Source organism: Alligator mississippiensis, chromosome 10 (genome assembly GCF_030867095.1).
Source record: "Alligator mississippiensis isolate rAllMis1 chromosome 10, rAllMis1, whole genome shotgun sequence".
NCBI classification, from domain to species: Eukaryota; Metazoa; Chordata; order Crocodylia; family Alligatoridae; genus Alligator; species Alligator mississippiensis.
Window position 1 is genome coordinate 32761778 of NC_081833.1, and position 12919 is coordinate 32774696.

The following is a 12919-nucleotide window of genomic DNA, read 5'->3' on the forward strand; positions in this document are numbered from 1 at the left end:
ACAGTACATAGCAGTGGCAGATGTTTTGGTTTAAAACGGTGGTGAGGAGAGCTGCACCCTCATTTATACATGTCCCCAGTAGATAGAGTACTTGCCCAGGATGTGAGAAACACAGGGTCCACTTCCCTGCTTTACCTGAGGGGATCCAAACTTATATTTCTTATCTTCTAGGAGTCTGTAGCCTGCATGTTGCAACACTCTCTCTTTGAGTGGGCCACTTCTACTCCCAAACAATTGAAACTATGCAGACTCTTGTGGCTCTAGGAGTCCCTTTCAGTCCTGTGCATTTAAGAATTATTGGGTGCCTGTACATGAGCTACGAAGCTGCTCCGAAGCACTGTGAATTGGAGTGCATCGGAGCAGACTTGATTAATTGAATCTTCTGGAGCTTTAGATAAAGCGTCCCTGCTACCATTTTGAAGCATAGGGGTGCTGTTACAGAAGATGGTCTGGGCACTTTAATTAGATCAGCGCTCAGAGCCACTCAATTACAGCACTCCCCTTCCCCCCCCCCCGAGCACATGTGAAAATGCCTACTGAGCCACAAAGAATGACTCTGTAGCCTATTGGTAAAGGCATGTCCTAGAAAGGAGGAATTCAAGGTTTAAGTCCCTGCTCCCAGGACAGTTTCTGAATAATTTTAGTCTATTTGAGAATTATACAATGATATAACTAAAGAGCAATATATATGTTCCATCTTGACTCAAGCCTTTCCTGACGTCCAAGTATTTAACAGCCACTGGGTTCTTTCAACAGAGTACATTTCTTTAACACTTACCAACTAAGTTTTAAAAAAAGAAAACAGTCCATAAACTGGAATTATTCAGGCAGACAACAGGAGAACTAAACCCTTGTAAAGCTCACACAAAAACCAACACTCTTGCAAAGGCCTGTTTCAGTTGCTGTGTTTCCTGATCAATGCAGATGATTTCTTTTTAATGTTTGTCACTGGCATCTGAGTATCAGAGGAAAGAGGTCTTAAAGAGCCATACCTCAATGACTGCATGTCTTCCACTGTTCAAACATTTATGCACTGGGCACAAAAATGGTTATAATAGCAGAAAAAAGAGAACCTGAAATGTGCAGCTATACATCAAAGCCTATTCCCTTTTCAGTGGTAGTAGGGAGTTGGTAAAAATATTATAGTCACTGTGAAAAAAATAACTGCATTTGCATAAATCATAATATTTAAGTCCTTTTAACTTGGCCAAATCTAAATAATTTTTCACTGCGATCTTCACAAGTACTGATCCCCAAATAAGGACTACTTCCTTCCTCCAGTTATTATTAGAGCTGGTCATATAGATCCTAAGAGTTATTATTTGTGTAAAAAATTGAGGAATTGTATTTCTTTAAAACACAGCCTTTGCTCAAGCAATGTTCACCCTTATAATTTCAGATTAAATTAACTGAAAACAGTAAATCAGAATGAAACCAATTTATCAACCTTTGCTAATTCCAGCTGTGATAAAAATACTTTGCTCTTATATATCTTATATATTAAACTATTTTATAGTATAGATTGTAATTGCTAAGACAAGGACTGTCACCAAGCTCAACTTGGATCCAATCTAACTTGGGATCTTTAGGTTTTACTGTAATATAACAATAGCAACAATAAGCCTCTTTCCTGTCCACAGATGCCAGTGATAAACACAGTTTAACTTAGCTCAAAAATTTCTTTAAGGGACAAAAAAGAATATTAATGATTTGGCAGGTGATAATTCCCTTTCATACAAAAGGCAGCACATCTTCAGTCCTAAGAGAGCAACACTTTGTGGAAATTGTGTGTACTAAATTTTAATACAGGTTCTAATCATAAGAAAAACTTCCAGGTGCAGCCAGAGCATTTATTTAGCCTTTTATCTTCTCCTGAATTGGTCCTTCTGTTCTAGGTGCTAGCATTATTCCAGTACTGGCACTCTCATCTTTCCTTCCAGTGTCAGTCTTCTCTATTACTACTTGTACCTGCACCTTGCTAAACAGATCTTTGCTCTGCATAATGCAAGCCAGCTGGAAAGTGCTAGCCTACGTTAGTAGGGACTAAGAACGAGAAATCAGAAAATATTTCATTGTCATCTGTACTTTTAAACATGGATTTCCCCCCTGACATATGCAGCAACTGGAGATCCTATTTAAAAAAACCCCTTCTGTTGCATTTCTAGCCATTTCCTCCTCTAAACAGATCAAACTCCAAATGCCACTTTGTGCAAATACAGTATAATTTTCAGAATGGGACTGAAATAAAAAAAATGGGGCTCCCTAGTGAGAAAATTGGATAAAAGAAAAAAAATGATTAGTGCAGTTTTATTTTTACAAAAGCCTCACATAGTAATTATATTAATTAGGGAACTCCAAAATGTTTAACAGGTTAGTTAGGAAATTTAGTTTATTGCCTTCACCAGTCTTAAATTCAAAAAGTCATCACCTGATCATAAGGACTCACTGGTCTATCCTGTTTCACAGGGTGGTTTTGGAAAGGTAAGTGCTGTTTTTGCAGCAGAATTCAACTGCACTCAGGCCTGAATAGAGGAAGCATTAGTATCCTTGGTGGGTGATCTCCAGGGATCTGGGTTTTCTGTTTGCTATGGAAAAACATGGATTTGCTCCTTTAAAAGGAGAAAAATGTAAACCACGGATTTCCCCTTGCATCTGGCAGAGTTCCAGCCTGCAAGGGGCTGCTTGGGGCTGTGGGGAGCGGAACACAGGGGGCGCCATGTGCATGTGTCCACAGGCACACGTGTGTGTGGCCAGCAACACAGCCAGGAAGCAGTGGAGGGCAGCTCCCCCAGCTGCCTACAGGTAAATCTGGGGGAGAGAGGGCACAGGTGACATGGAAAGGGGAAGGCAGACTGAAGTGGCCATGGTGAGGGAGGGTGTGGAACAGCATTGGCAGCTGGGGCTAGGGCTGCAGGTGCTGTCCAACCAGTGTGGGAATGCATAGCTGTGGGGATGGCAGAGAGCAGACAAAGGCATGCATGGTGGTAGGGGAGAACAGGGTGGCTGGATCCTCACGGCTGCACACACTCCCAGGAAGGGTAACATGTGGGGAAGGTGCCCCCTAGATTTGTGCATGGGGCAGGGGAGGATGTGGGCTATCCACTGTCGGCTTAGAGCTCTCCACACTCCTACCCTTCCCCCAGGAACTTCTGTGGCCTGGCAGGCAAGACCCAGAGCAGGAAGGCAGAAGGGGATGGAGTGGCTTAGTGCTGCCACCACCACCACCAGGACCTGTGCCAGCTGTGCCCCTGCTGCTGCCTAGTGGGGCATGTAGACACATCGACATCGCTATGGTGGCTCAGCTGGTATGTGTGTTGTGGCAGCAGCAGCACAAAGCCTCTCCACTGGATCCCACCTGCTGGGCTGCAGAGGCTCCCAGGGGTAGGGCAGCAGGGCAGGGACCCCTAAGCCCCTTAGCATGCAGCTACATCCTCCCCACCTTGCACAGGCTTGGCTTGCCTATGCCAGCTGCATGTGGGGTGGGAGAGCTCTGCACATCGCTCTGGCCACAGCAGCCACTGGGTCCCATAGCTCTAGCACCTGGGGGCCCCCTTTAGCAGGGCTGAGGGTGGGGGGTGGGAGAATGCTGGTCAGAAGTGAAGGGCACAAGCAGGGCTGAGGGGGTGGGGGGTTGTGGCTCAGGAGTGAGGGCAGTGGCAGGGTCAGGGGGCTGTGAGCTTAGAGTGAAGGGCACCAGCAGGGCCAAGGGGCTGTATGTCAGGAGTGAGAAGCACTGGCCAGGCCAGGGGGCTGTGGGTTATGAGTGAGGAAAACCAGCAGGGCTGCAGGGGTAGGGAGCTGGGAGTGGGAGCAAGGGCCAGGGGTCTGTGGGTTGGGAGTGAGGGGCACTGGCCAGGCCAGGGTGCTGTGGGTCAGAAGTGACAGGCACCAGCAGTGCCAAGGTGGGCTGTGGCTTGGTAATAAGTAGCAATGGCATGGATAGGTACAGGGCACCAGTATGTCAAGACTGCTCAGCACCACAAAGCAGCAGGGTGGGCAGCCGCAGCTAGACCCACATCCTGGTGAGTGAAGAGGACAGAAGCAGCTCTAATTTTCTATGATAAAAAAAACCTAAAATCAAATGCCAAAATATACAAGTATTTATAATTTATTCTATTATAATCATTGAGGCCCTGGTAGGCTTCCAAATTACTTTACAATTGTAAAAATCTTAGTAAAACGTTGTGTTCAACTGACACAGATATATAGTGGCATTTCATTTTAATTGTGGAAAACCATGGATTTGGGGGGTTTTAATTAGCGAATTGTGGATTTTTTTATTAGAGAATCTGGGATTTTTAATCAGAAAAAACCAAGATCCTTGGTGATCTCTGTGATAAACAAGTCAGGTGCCTGTGCAGGTTTAATGAAACTGATCATTAATCTTGGATACCACTAACTTCAAATTCTGCTTACCCACCTGTGAGACCTGGCCTGCATGGGAGACTAGTCTTCAGAAGCTTCATTCTCTCCTTTCTGGATGTGTCTACATGTTCATTAATGCACCATAATTACAGTACATTAAGTGTAATACCTGTAATAACAGGTGCTAACTTAATGCGTCGTAATCAGTGCTACTGTGCATTAGGGCTGATGACCACTTTTTAAGTGACACTTAATACCCATTAGACTAATCTACTGTGCATTAGCATGGTTTTTGCCAGCTGCGCTAATGCTCAGTAGAATTAGTAATAACAGGTTTCAATGGGCATCAAGTGATATGTATAGATGTGTCCTCAGAGAGAAAAATGCCTCTGCTCATGCACTTAAGATAGGTAAATGATAATCCATAGAGCAGAGGTTCTCAAAAACTTTTTATTGCATACCCCCTTTCAGATTTACCAGCTGCCCAAGAATCTCTACCAGCATATGTTTTATATTTTAACCCCCTTAAATGCCAATTATTATTATAATGACAATTAAATCTCCCATTACACAATTTCTCCTGCATACTCCCCAGAGATGTCTTGTGTATCCCCAGGGGTACGCGCACCATAGTTTGGGAACCCCTGGGAAAAGCCAGGCATAAAAAAGGCATGGCATAAGTAGACTAAGAGGTCTGGACTGCAAAGAATTCTACAGATGAAGAATTAATCTGGGTCTTTATTGGGCACATCTACACATGCGCTTTGATACGCAGTAGTCTATTCTAGGAATTAAAGCAGTGTGTCAAAACCTTGCTAATACACTAATGCAAAGAATATGCTACTGTGCATTAAGCATCACCTAAAAAGCATGCACCTGCACTACTGCACATTAGTGCAGCCTAATGCTCATTTCTGTAGTATCTCATACTGGAGGTATTCACTGCGTATTGGAGCAGACTTGATTAATCAAGCCTGCTGGAGCATGGCAGTTACCGCGTTCCAGCAGCCTCCTGTGTCTTGTGTATCAGCATCTCCACAGTTAAAAATGGTGGTGGAGCACTTGAACTAAGCCTCTTCAAACAAGCTTTAGTTGAAGTGCCCCACTGCCATTTTTAAGTGCGAGGATGCTGATGCATAAGACAGAGAGGCGCTTTAATTAGAGTGGCTCTCGGAGCCTCTCTAATTAAAGCGCCACCCCACTACCCTGGAGCACATGTAAAACTGCTTGGAAGTACTTAATTTAATGCACATTAGTAAAAGCGCATTAAGGCAAGTGTAGATGCTCCTAGAGACGGTAAACATTACTTTAAAATCCTTCAGGGAGAAGGGAACAATGGATGCATCATCACAAATGACAGCATTTGCTAACTGTTATACTGGATAACCTTTATACTATATTAACCTGTATACTGCTGCTTTATTTGTTGTGTTACAAGTGAAAAGCCAATGAGTGTAGAATGATACAAAGCAGAAAGAATGGAATGTGAGAAGAATACAATACCTACTAAGATAAATGTGAAAGATCAACAGATGACCTAACAGGAACACAGTTGGCAGGCCCAGAAGAATGAGAATCCCAGTTAAGACCAAAATGGTGGAAGCTTGCGTCTTGATTGGAGCCACAGGAAGAAACACAAACCAAATGTCAGTGTCGTTTTTTAAAACTGAAAGAGAAAAATACAACAGAAATAGCATAAATCAGAAAACAAGACTGGGTAAGGCACAGGGATGGGGAGCAAGGTTGTAAGGCCAGAGAAAAAGGTGCATGGAGGAAAGGAAACAGTGGCAGGGAACTAAAACGAAGTAAGGGAGGGAGTGAACACAAAGGAATAGGAGTAATAGAAATTGTCCAGATATTAAACTCTTGTTAATAAAAAAGTACAGTTATAAATATTATAAAGCCAGTGAAAGCCCCAATGTTCTTGATTCCTAAAGAGCTTTTGGAATCTTCAGATTGCCTGAGAGTCTTGTTAAAGAATGAGGTCAGTGAACTCTGCAGGAAATCATACCCAGCCCACTTAGGCTACAGAACTGCCTGTAGCAGAATAATACTGTGAGGGCCAATAAAAAGAAATGAGGACTTCTCCCAAACATGAGGCCTCAGAGGAGTCTAAACCCCAACAATCTTGGGATTATGGCTAATCTGCAGATCAGAAGCAGCCCTCAATTGAAATCGATTAAATACCTTCAAAGTGCTGGTTGGTGCGCAGCAACATGGGGTTAATGAAGAACTCCACAAAGATGTAGAAGGCAATAAGCAGCAGAAGGATAAGACCCAAGATAGCAGACACCACACTGTTCAAGAAGAGCCTGCCAAGGAAGTATACAAGCCCTCAGTCCTATCAGAACAAAACAAAAAGCGCGCTCCCTCAATAAACACCTGGAGGCTTTATATTGTGGCCTTCGAGAGTCAACAGGGTAAGAAAACTAGTTTGCATCTGATTAAGAATGGATGAGCTTGCTGAGCAAATGTGTGTCACTCAGAACGTAGAGAGGACATCACTCCCTTCTTTTCCTGGACCACAAAGAAAGCAGCTCTGAGCAGCTGCCCCTCTTTTCTCAGGAAACTGCTGAACAGCTCCAACATATGTTATCTGTTGCATCACAGATGCAAAGGGAGGAACAAGAAAGCTAGCCGTTCCACTGCCTGGTTCTTTGATGGGCTTCAAGGGTGCCTATACATGTGCATCAGGGTTGCTCCAACTTGCTTAATGGTGTCTCAGCCCAGCTGATTGGCTTCACTGGGCAAAACATGTCACCTCATCTTGCCCTTGATGGTGTGGAATAAGGGGCAACGTGATCTCCCCACTTTCCTCACTGCCACAGACCCACACCCTGGGCCTGAGGCAGTGGGAAAAAGGACTTCTCCACTCAGCCTGTCTGTAGGGCTGTCTAAGTAGAGGAATACCTGCTTCTCCAGATCAACAGGCCTGGAGCAGCAGGGAATGCTGGTATTCCCTTGCCTAGTGCAGATCCATAGCAGCGGAGAATGCTAGGTGTTCCCCCACCAACTTGGGTCTGGAGCAGCAGAGGAACACCAGAGAAAGTGGGGTTCCCCTGCCCCCCCTGCCCACTGAGCGGGGAGAGTTCTAAAAGGTAACAGACATAAAAGTGGCACTCTATTACTATTTTTTGCTGCACCAGTGATTTTTTGTCATGTGGTGCAGCAAAGGGCAAGGGCATCTATTTGCTCTGCATTTGTGCTGCCTTAAAAAAATGTTCACCCTCAGTTTCAATGTAAAATGGATTGGTATTGCTGTTTGGACTAAGGCCTGAGAAAAGTTGACAGATTGCTTTTCCTGGGTGGTTTTGTACTGTAGTCAGACTCAGACACTTACCAATAGTTCCTCTTCCCTACACAGTTGTTCAGCCATTTGCAATGGTGATCAAAGCCACACACACACTTGTTGCAGGTTCCACAGTGCTTTGATTTGGAGCTCCTGTCAAAGAAAGGATCATGTTAATAATTCACATATCTAAGAGTGGAACCACATTAGAGACTTTTTTGATAAAAGAAATCTAAAGAGGTACAACTTTCAATACAGATGGTAGAGAGGCCAATGAGGAGGGGAGCTCTTCTTGACTTGCTGCTCGCAAAAAAGGAGTTGGTTGAGAGTGTGAAGGTGGAAAGTAACTTGGGTGATAATGGGTGTATCTGCAAGTGCATTTGATGTGGGAGGAGTTTACTCATGAGTAAACTACTCATGAGTAAATGCTCCCAGGCAGGCATCTATTTGTACAGAGAAATAGGAACATATTTACTGCTAATGGTAGCAAACTGCTTCCACTTCCTGGGGCCCTGCAATGGGCCCCAGCTGCCACCAGGGGGAACTCTAAGCTCCCCTTGGGTGTTAGCCCACTGGCTAGCAGGGGGCACCAGGCCAGGAGACAGCCATCTCCTGACCAGGGCTGGGATACTGAACCCTTACCCTGAGGGCTGCCTGCTGCCAGGTTGGGGACAATGTCCCCCTGCCCTAGCTCCCCAGTCGGAAGCAGGGGACTAGGAAAGAGCTACAGGGGCGGGGCAGGTCCCAGCCTCCTGCCCTGATCCACTAGATGCCCCAGCAGCAGATGGGGGCAGGGGGCTGGGACCTACCCCACCCCTGCAATTCTTTCCAAGCCCTGTGCCTCGATCCCTACCTCCTAGGTAACAGCTCTGTGACTGTGGGGCTGGCGCTGGGAGATCCTTATCTCCCAACGCCAGCTCTGTCTCCGCAATGATGAAGCAGAGGCTGAGAGGATCTCGCAGCACTGGCCCCACAGTCACAAAGCTGGCGCTGGCAGATAAGGATCTCCCAAACCCCCGCTCCCTGATTGTGATGACAAAGCGGGGGTTGAGAAATAAGGATCTTCCAGCCCCTACTCTCTGATTGCAATCTGAGAGCGAAGGACTTGGAGCTCCCTGCTGCAAGGGCAGGGGGACATGGTCCCCCGCCTGGGCTCCAGTGGCGGAGCCCACCCCAGCAGCAGGCAGCTCCAACGGGCAGGCAGAAATCTCCCGCCCCCTGATGGCTAGCTGACCAGAAGCAGATTTGTTGCTGGTGAGGTGTCTACACAAGCACTACTGCGCAGTAAGTAACTGAAAGTATATTTGCTACTTGAATATGCAGATAGCAAATTTATTTGCAATTAGTGAGGTTTACTGAACAGTAAGCATGTGCATGTGTAGATGCATGCGTTTACTGCATAATAAACTATGCTACTGGGCAGTAAAGCATCTTGTGTAGAGGTACCCAGTGACGCTGAAACGATACAGTTCAATATCCTATGGGGATGAAGGAAAGAGAACAGTAGAATATACACTTGACTTCAGAAAAGAGAACTTTAGCCAACTCAGGGAACTGATGGGCAGGATATCCTGGGAAACTAGTCTTGAGGGGGAAAAGAAGAGCTGACTATTCTTTAAGGGGGCCTTTGAGAGGTTCAGGAGCAAGCTATCCTGATGCAACAGAAGAATGCAACAGCAGACAAGCCTAACTGGACAGCAACCGCTTCAGTAAGTTGAAACTCAAAAGGAATCCTACAAAAAACTGGCACTTGATCATATCACCAGGAATAGGTATAAGAGTACCAGGAGAAAATTAGTAAGACCAAGGTATGATCTGAGATGCAACTGACAAGGGGACATAAAAGGCAATAAAAAAGGATTCTATGAGTAAGAGGGATGCCAAAAAAACTGTAGGTCTAAGATTCTAAAAAGGATCTAAAGGATCTAAATCCTTGGATTTAGACAACTAAAATCCTTTTTAGTTGTCTAAATCCAAGTGCACACCAAGGGCATTTATAGACATGCTCTGGGAGGTGGTGGGGGGCACCATGTGTATCAGCATCATGTGTATCAGAGCATCACGTGTATCAGCATCCCCACATTGAAAAATGGCAATGATTTGAACTAGAACTCAAACAAGATTTGGTTTAAAGTGCCCCGCCACTGTTTTCAGCAGGGGGACACTACACATGATGCTGGAGGCTACTGGAGTGTATTAATTTCCACGCTCCAGTAGACTTGATTAATCGAATCTGCTCCAATGCGCTGGATTTACAGCATGTCAGAGCAGCCTCGCTGCACGTCTATAGGAGCCCTAAAACACTGTGGGTGTATCTATACAAGATGCTTCACTGTGTGGTAGATTAATCTACTACACAGTAAAGTGTCATCATGTAACTGTGTGTAGCAGCTACTGCGCAGTAAATTAGGCTAGTATATGGCTTTCTACTACTTGTAAATACAGGTAGATTAACTGTGCATTAACTACTGTGTAGTAGTAGCACATGTGTAGACAGCTGACCGGGAGCAGTCAGCCCAGACAGCAGGGGAAGGCGGGAATTTTCTGCCTGTGGAGCAGCTCCCAGCCAGCCTGGTGCCGAGTGGGGCACAGAGTTGAGGGGTATCTCCCAGCAGGGATGAAAGAACAGACTCTGGATTCTGCTCCTGAAGGACTGGCTCTGGTGGGTTCCTCGCTTGCTCTGGAAGACCTGAGAAGGCAGTAGGGTGGTTGCAGGATGTGTGTGTTGTTGGGAGGAGAGGAAATGTGAACCTGTCTTCTCTGTGCTTGAGCAGGGACAAGGAGGGGATACCTACAACCAGCGTGCCAAGGAGGGAGGCTCTGCCCTGATGCCTCCTGCTAGGGCTTCAGAGCCTCATGAAGTACCCGGAGCTCACCACAAGTTTTATGGCCAGGAGAGTGCGACAGCAGTGCTGGGGAGATGAGGTGGCAGCAGCAGTGGCTGAGCCTGGCCAGTTAAGCAAGTCTTTGCTGATTGTGTGTTAACTCCTAAGTACAGCATGCCTGCTGCTGCTGTTTTGCCTGTTTCCTGGTGCTGAGCTCCTCTTCCCACCCACAGCCTTGCCAGATGCTCAAATGGATCACCCACACAGCAAAGATTGGAACAATGCATCTGCAACTCTGGCTCACCCCACCTTGGTCCAACACTAGCATCCTGAGCTGGGGTTGGGGGGTGCCCCATGGCATACAGCTAGCTAAGGAGGCAGAAAGCCAGGCTACATGGACTTCCAGGACTACAGGCAAGCAGAGGCAAATGCCAGCAGGCAGGCCACAGAGCAGGGTACAGCCAGGCATGATCCAGATGGGAGCAGAGTCTGGGAGCTGGTGGTGCTGGCAGCGGTGGAGAACCTGAAATGGGTGTGCAGGCTGCTGCCCTACAACTTGTCCTTGGAGGTGGTGATGGCCATCAAGGCAGGCCTGGGGGACCTGCCACTCTTCCCGTTTTCACCTCTCTGCTCAGCCTAGAGCAGCAACCCCATCTCCTTCCTGCTCAGCATGGGGCTTGCTGGGAGCTGCCCCACAGGCAGGACAGTTCCCACCTGCCCAATGCTGAGCCAGGTAAGCCCCATTTATCACAGAAAATTAGGGTTGAAAGGGACCTCAGGAGGTCATCTAGTCCAACCCCTGCTCAAAGCAGGACCTTCCCCAACTAGCTCATCCCAGCCAAGGCTTTGTCTAGCTGGGTCTTAAAAACCTCCGAAGATGGACAGTCCCTGACTCAACTCCAGGTTTGGAATCTGCAGAGTGAGAGTGAGTTGGGAAGGTCATGTTTCTCAGCACACTCAGGATCACCACAGCCATAGTGTGGACATTCTCTGAGGGACACAGAATTGAAATCAATACGATTCTTCCCCCAAACCAGATTAATTAAACAGAAGCACACATATGATAGGCGACTCAAATCTTTACAACCATGACTTCAGGGATGAATCCACTACACACAGTAATGCTACTCCAAACTCGCAGCTAAAAACTTCAGGATACCCCACATCCTAATTGTGCTGGAACAAGGGTGGAGGTGGAAGAAAAGGATACTGGGTGATACTTACACATCGACATCACAGATATGGCAATGACGGTTTTCAATTACATGAGCATGTTGGCTACGATTGAAGGTGGCTAGTGGTCCTAGATAATTCCTCTCTCGCACGTTATCATCAGCAGGATCAATGGAGACAGCAGTAAGGTGAACCACTAAGTGACAGATAAAAAACACTCCAGGACACTGAAAGACACCGTTAAGGTTTGGATCAACAGATTCTTTTTCATGTGAATCACTAGAATCAGCTTCTATGTTATTTTTTGGATCTGGATGGATGGTCCTTTCCAAAATATTTAACCTGGCCTTTCTCAGCAAAGTATACAGTCTAAGGGGGGAAAAATATATACCTTCAGATGTAGAAACAGATACAACATTACAGGCTGGCTAAAAATACAGCCATAAGGCTACCTTATTTTTACGGAAACCTTTATAACCAGGATTAGACATTATAACCTTCATCACACAATCTCTTTAGATTTTATTGCTACTAAGGAAGCTGTGTTCAAAGTAAACATTTGCTAACTACTTCACACAGGGACTTCAGCAACTTGGTAAGAGCTAGATTTAAATCTCAAGAAGTAAGTTGTTTACAGACAGGTGACAAAAATGAGAATCCATCCTCATAGATCTCTTTTGACTTTAAGGTCTCTGAACAAAAACAATTCCTTGAACAGTGACAGGAAAAACTAGTGATATTGAAACCACATAAATCCTTACATTTTGCTTCAGCGATAGCTAATAAAGTATCCAGAAAAACAGAGATAGGGCAAATGACAGAACTTAAGACCGCAATGACATATGTGCACCTAGAACTACTGATCCATCTGAAGCAACCTTAATTATAGTTTTAGAGTCACTCCACTGCAGTACAGGCAATATACAGGAAAGAATTCTTGCTAATATGTTTACACTGGTTATGGAAAATAAGAAAGGTCATTAATTCAGAAGAACCATCCCTCGTAACTAAAATTTGAATTTACTCTGTGAATAAATATTTATAGCAGGCGTTCAAACACTTTTTCAATAACATAGGCTAACCTTAGATTGTTTCATGATGGCCTTTTCTCATGATGTATACAACTGCATGAACTACTTCCCCTCCCAGTCATAACCACATAACAACCTTTGGCATCCCCTGGCACTGGAAGAAACCTCCTGGCATCCCAACCAGCTACATTATACAATCCCATTCATATCAAGGTGCATTTTAAAACTTGTAAGGG

General features: G+C 45.6%; 1 protein-coding gene across 4 annotated transcripts in view; it reads right to left on the reverse strand.

Annotated features, from left to right (window-relative positions):
* Positions 1 to 12919, reverse strand: part of ZDHHC1 (zinc finger DHHC-type containing 1) — a 47391-nt gene that overhangs the window by 18076 nt on the left and 16396 nt on the right. For all 4 annotated transcript variants that reach the window (XM_014595364.3, XM_019490980.1, XM_019490979.1 and 1 more), the window contains 4 exons: positions 11704 to 11879; positions 7706 to 7807; positions 6553 to 6677; positions 5873 to 6031 (listed from right to left, as the gene is read on the reverse strand). In XM_014595364.3, coding sequence (XP_014450850.1) covers positions 5873 to 6031; positions 6553 to 6677; positions 7706 to 7807; positions 11704 to 11879 — 562 coding nt within the window. The remainder of the gene's footprint in view (positions 1 to 5872; positions 6032 to 6552; positions 6678 to 7705; positions 7808 to 11703; positions 11880 to 12919) is intronic.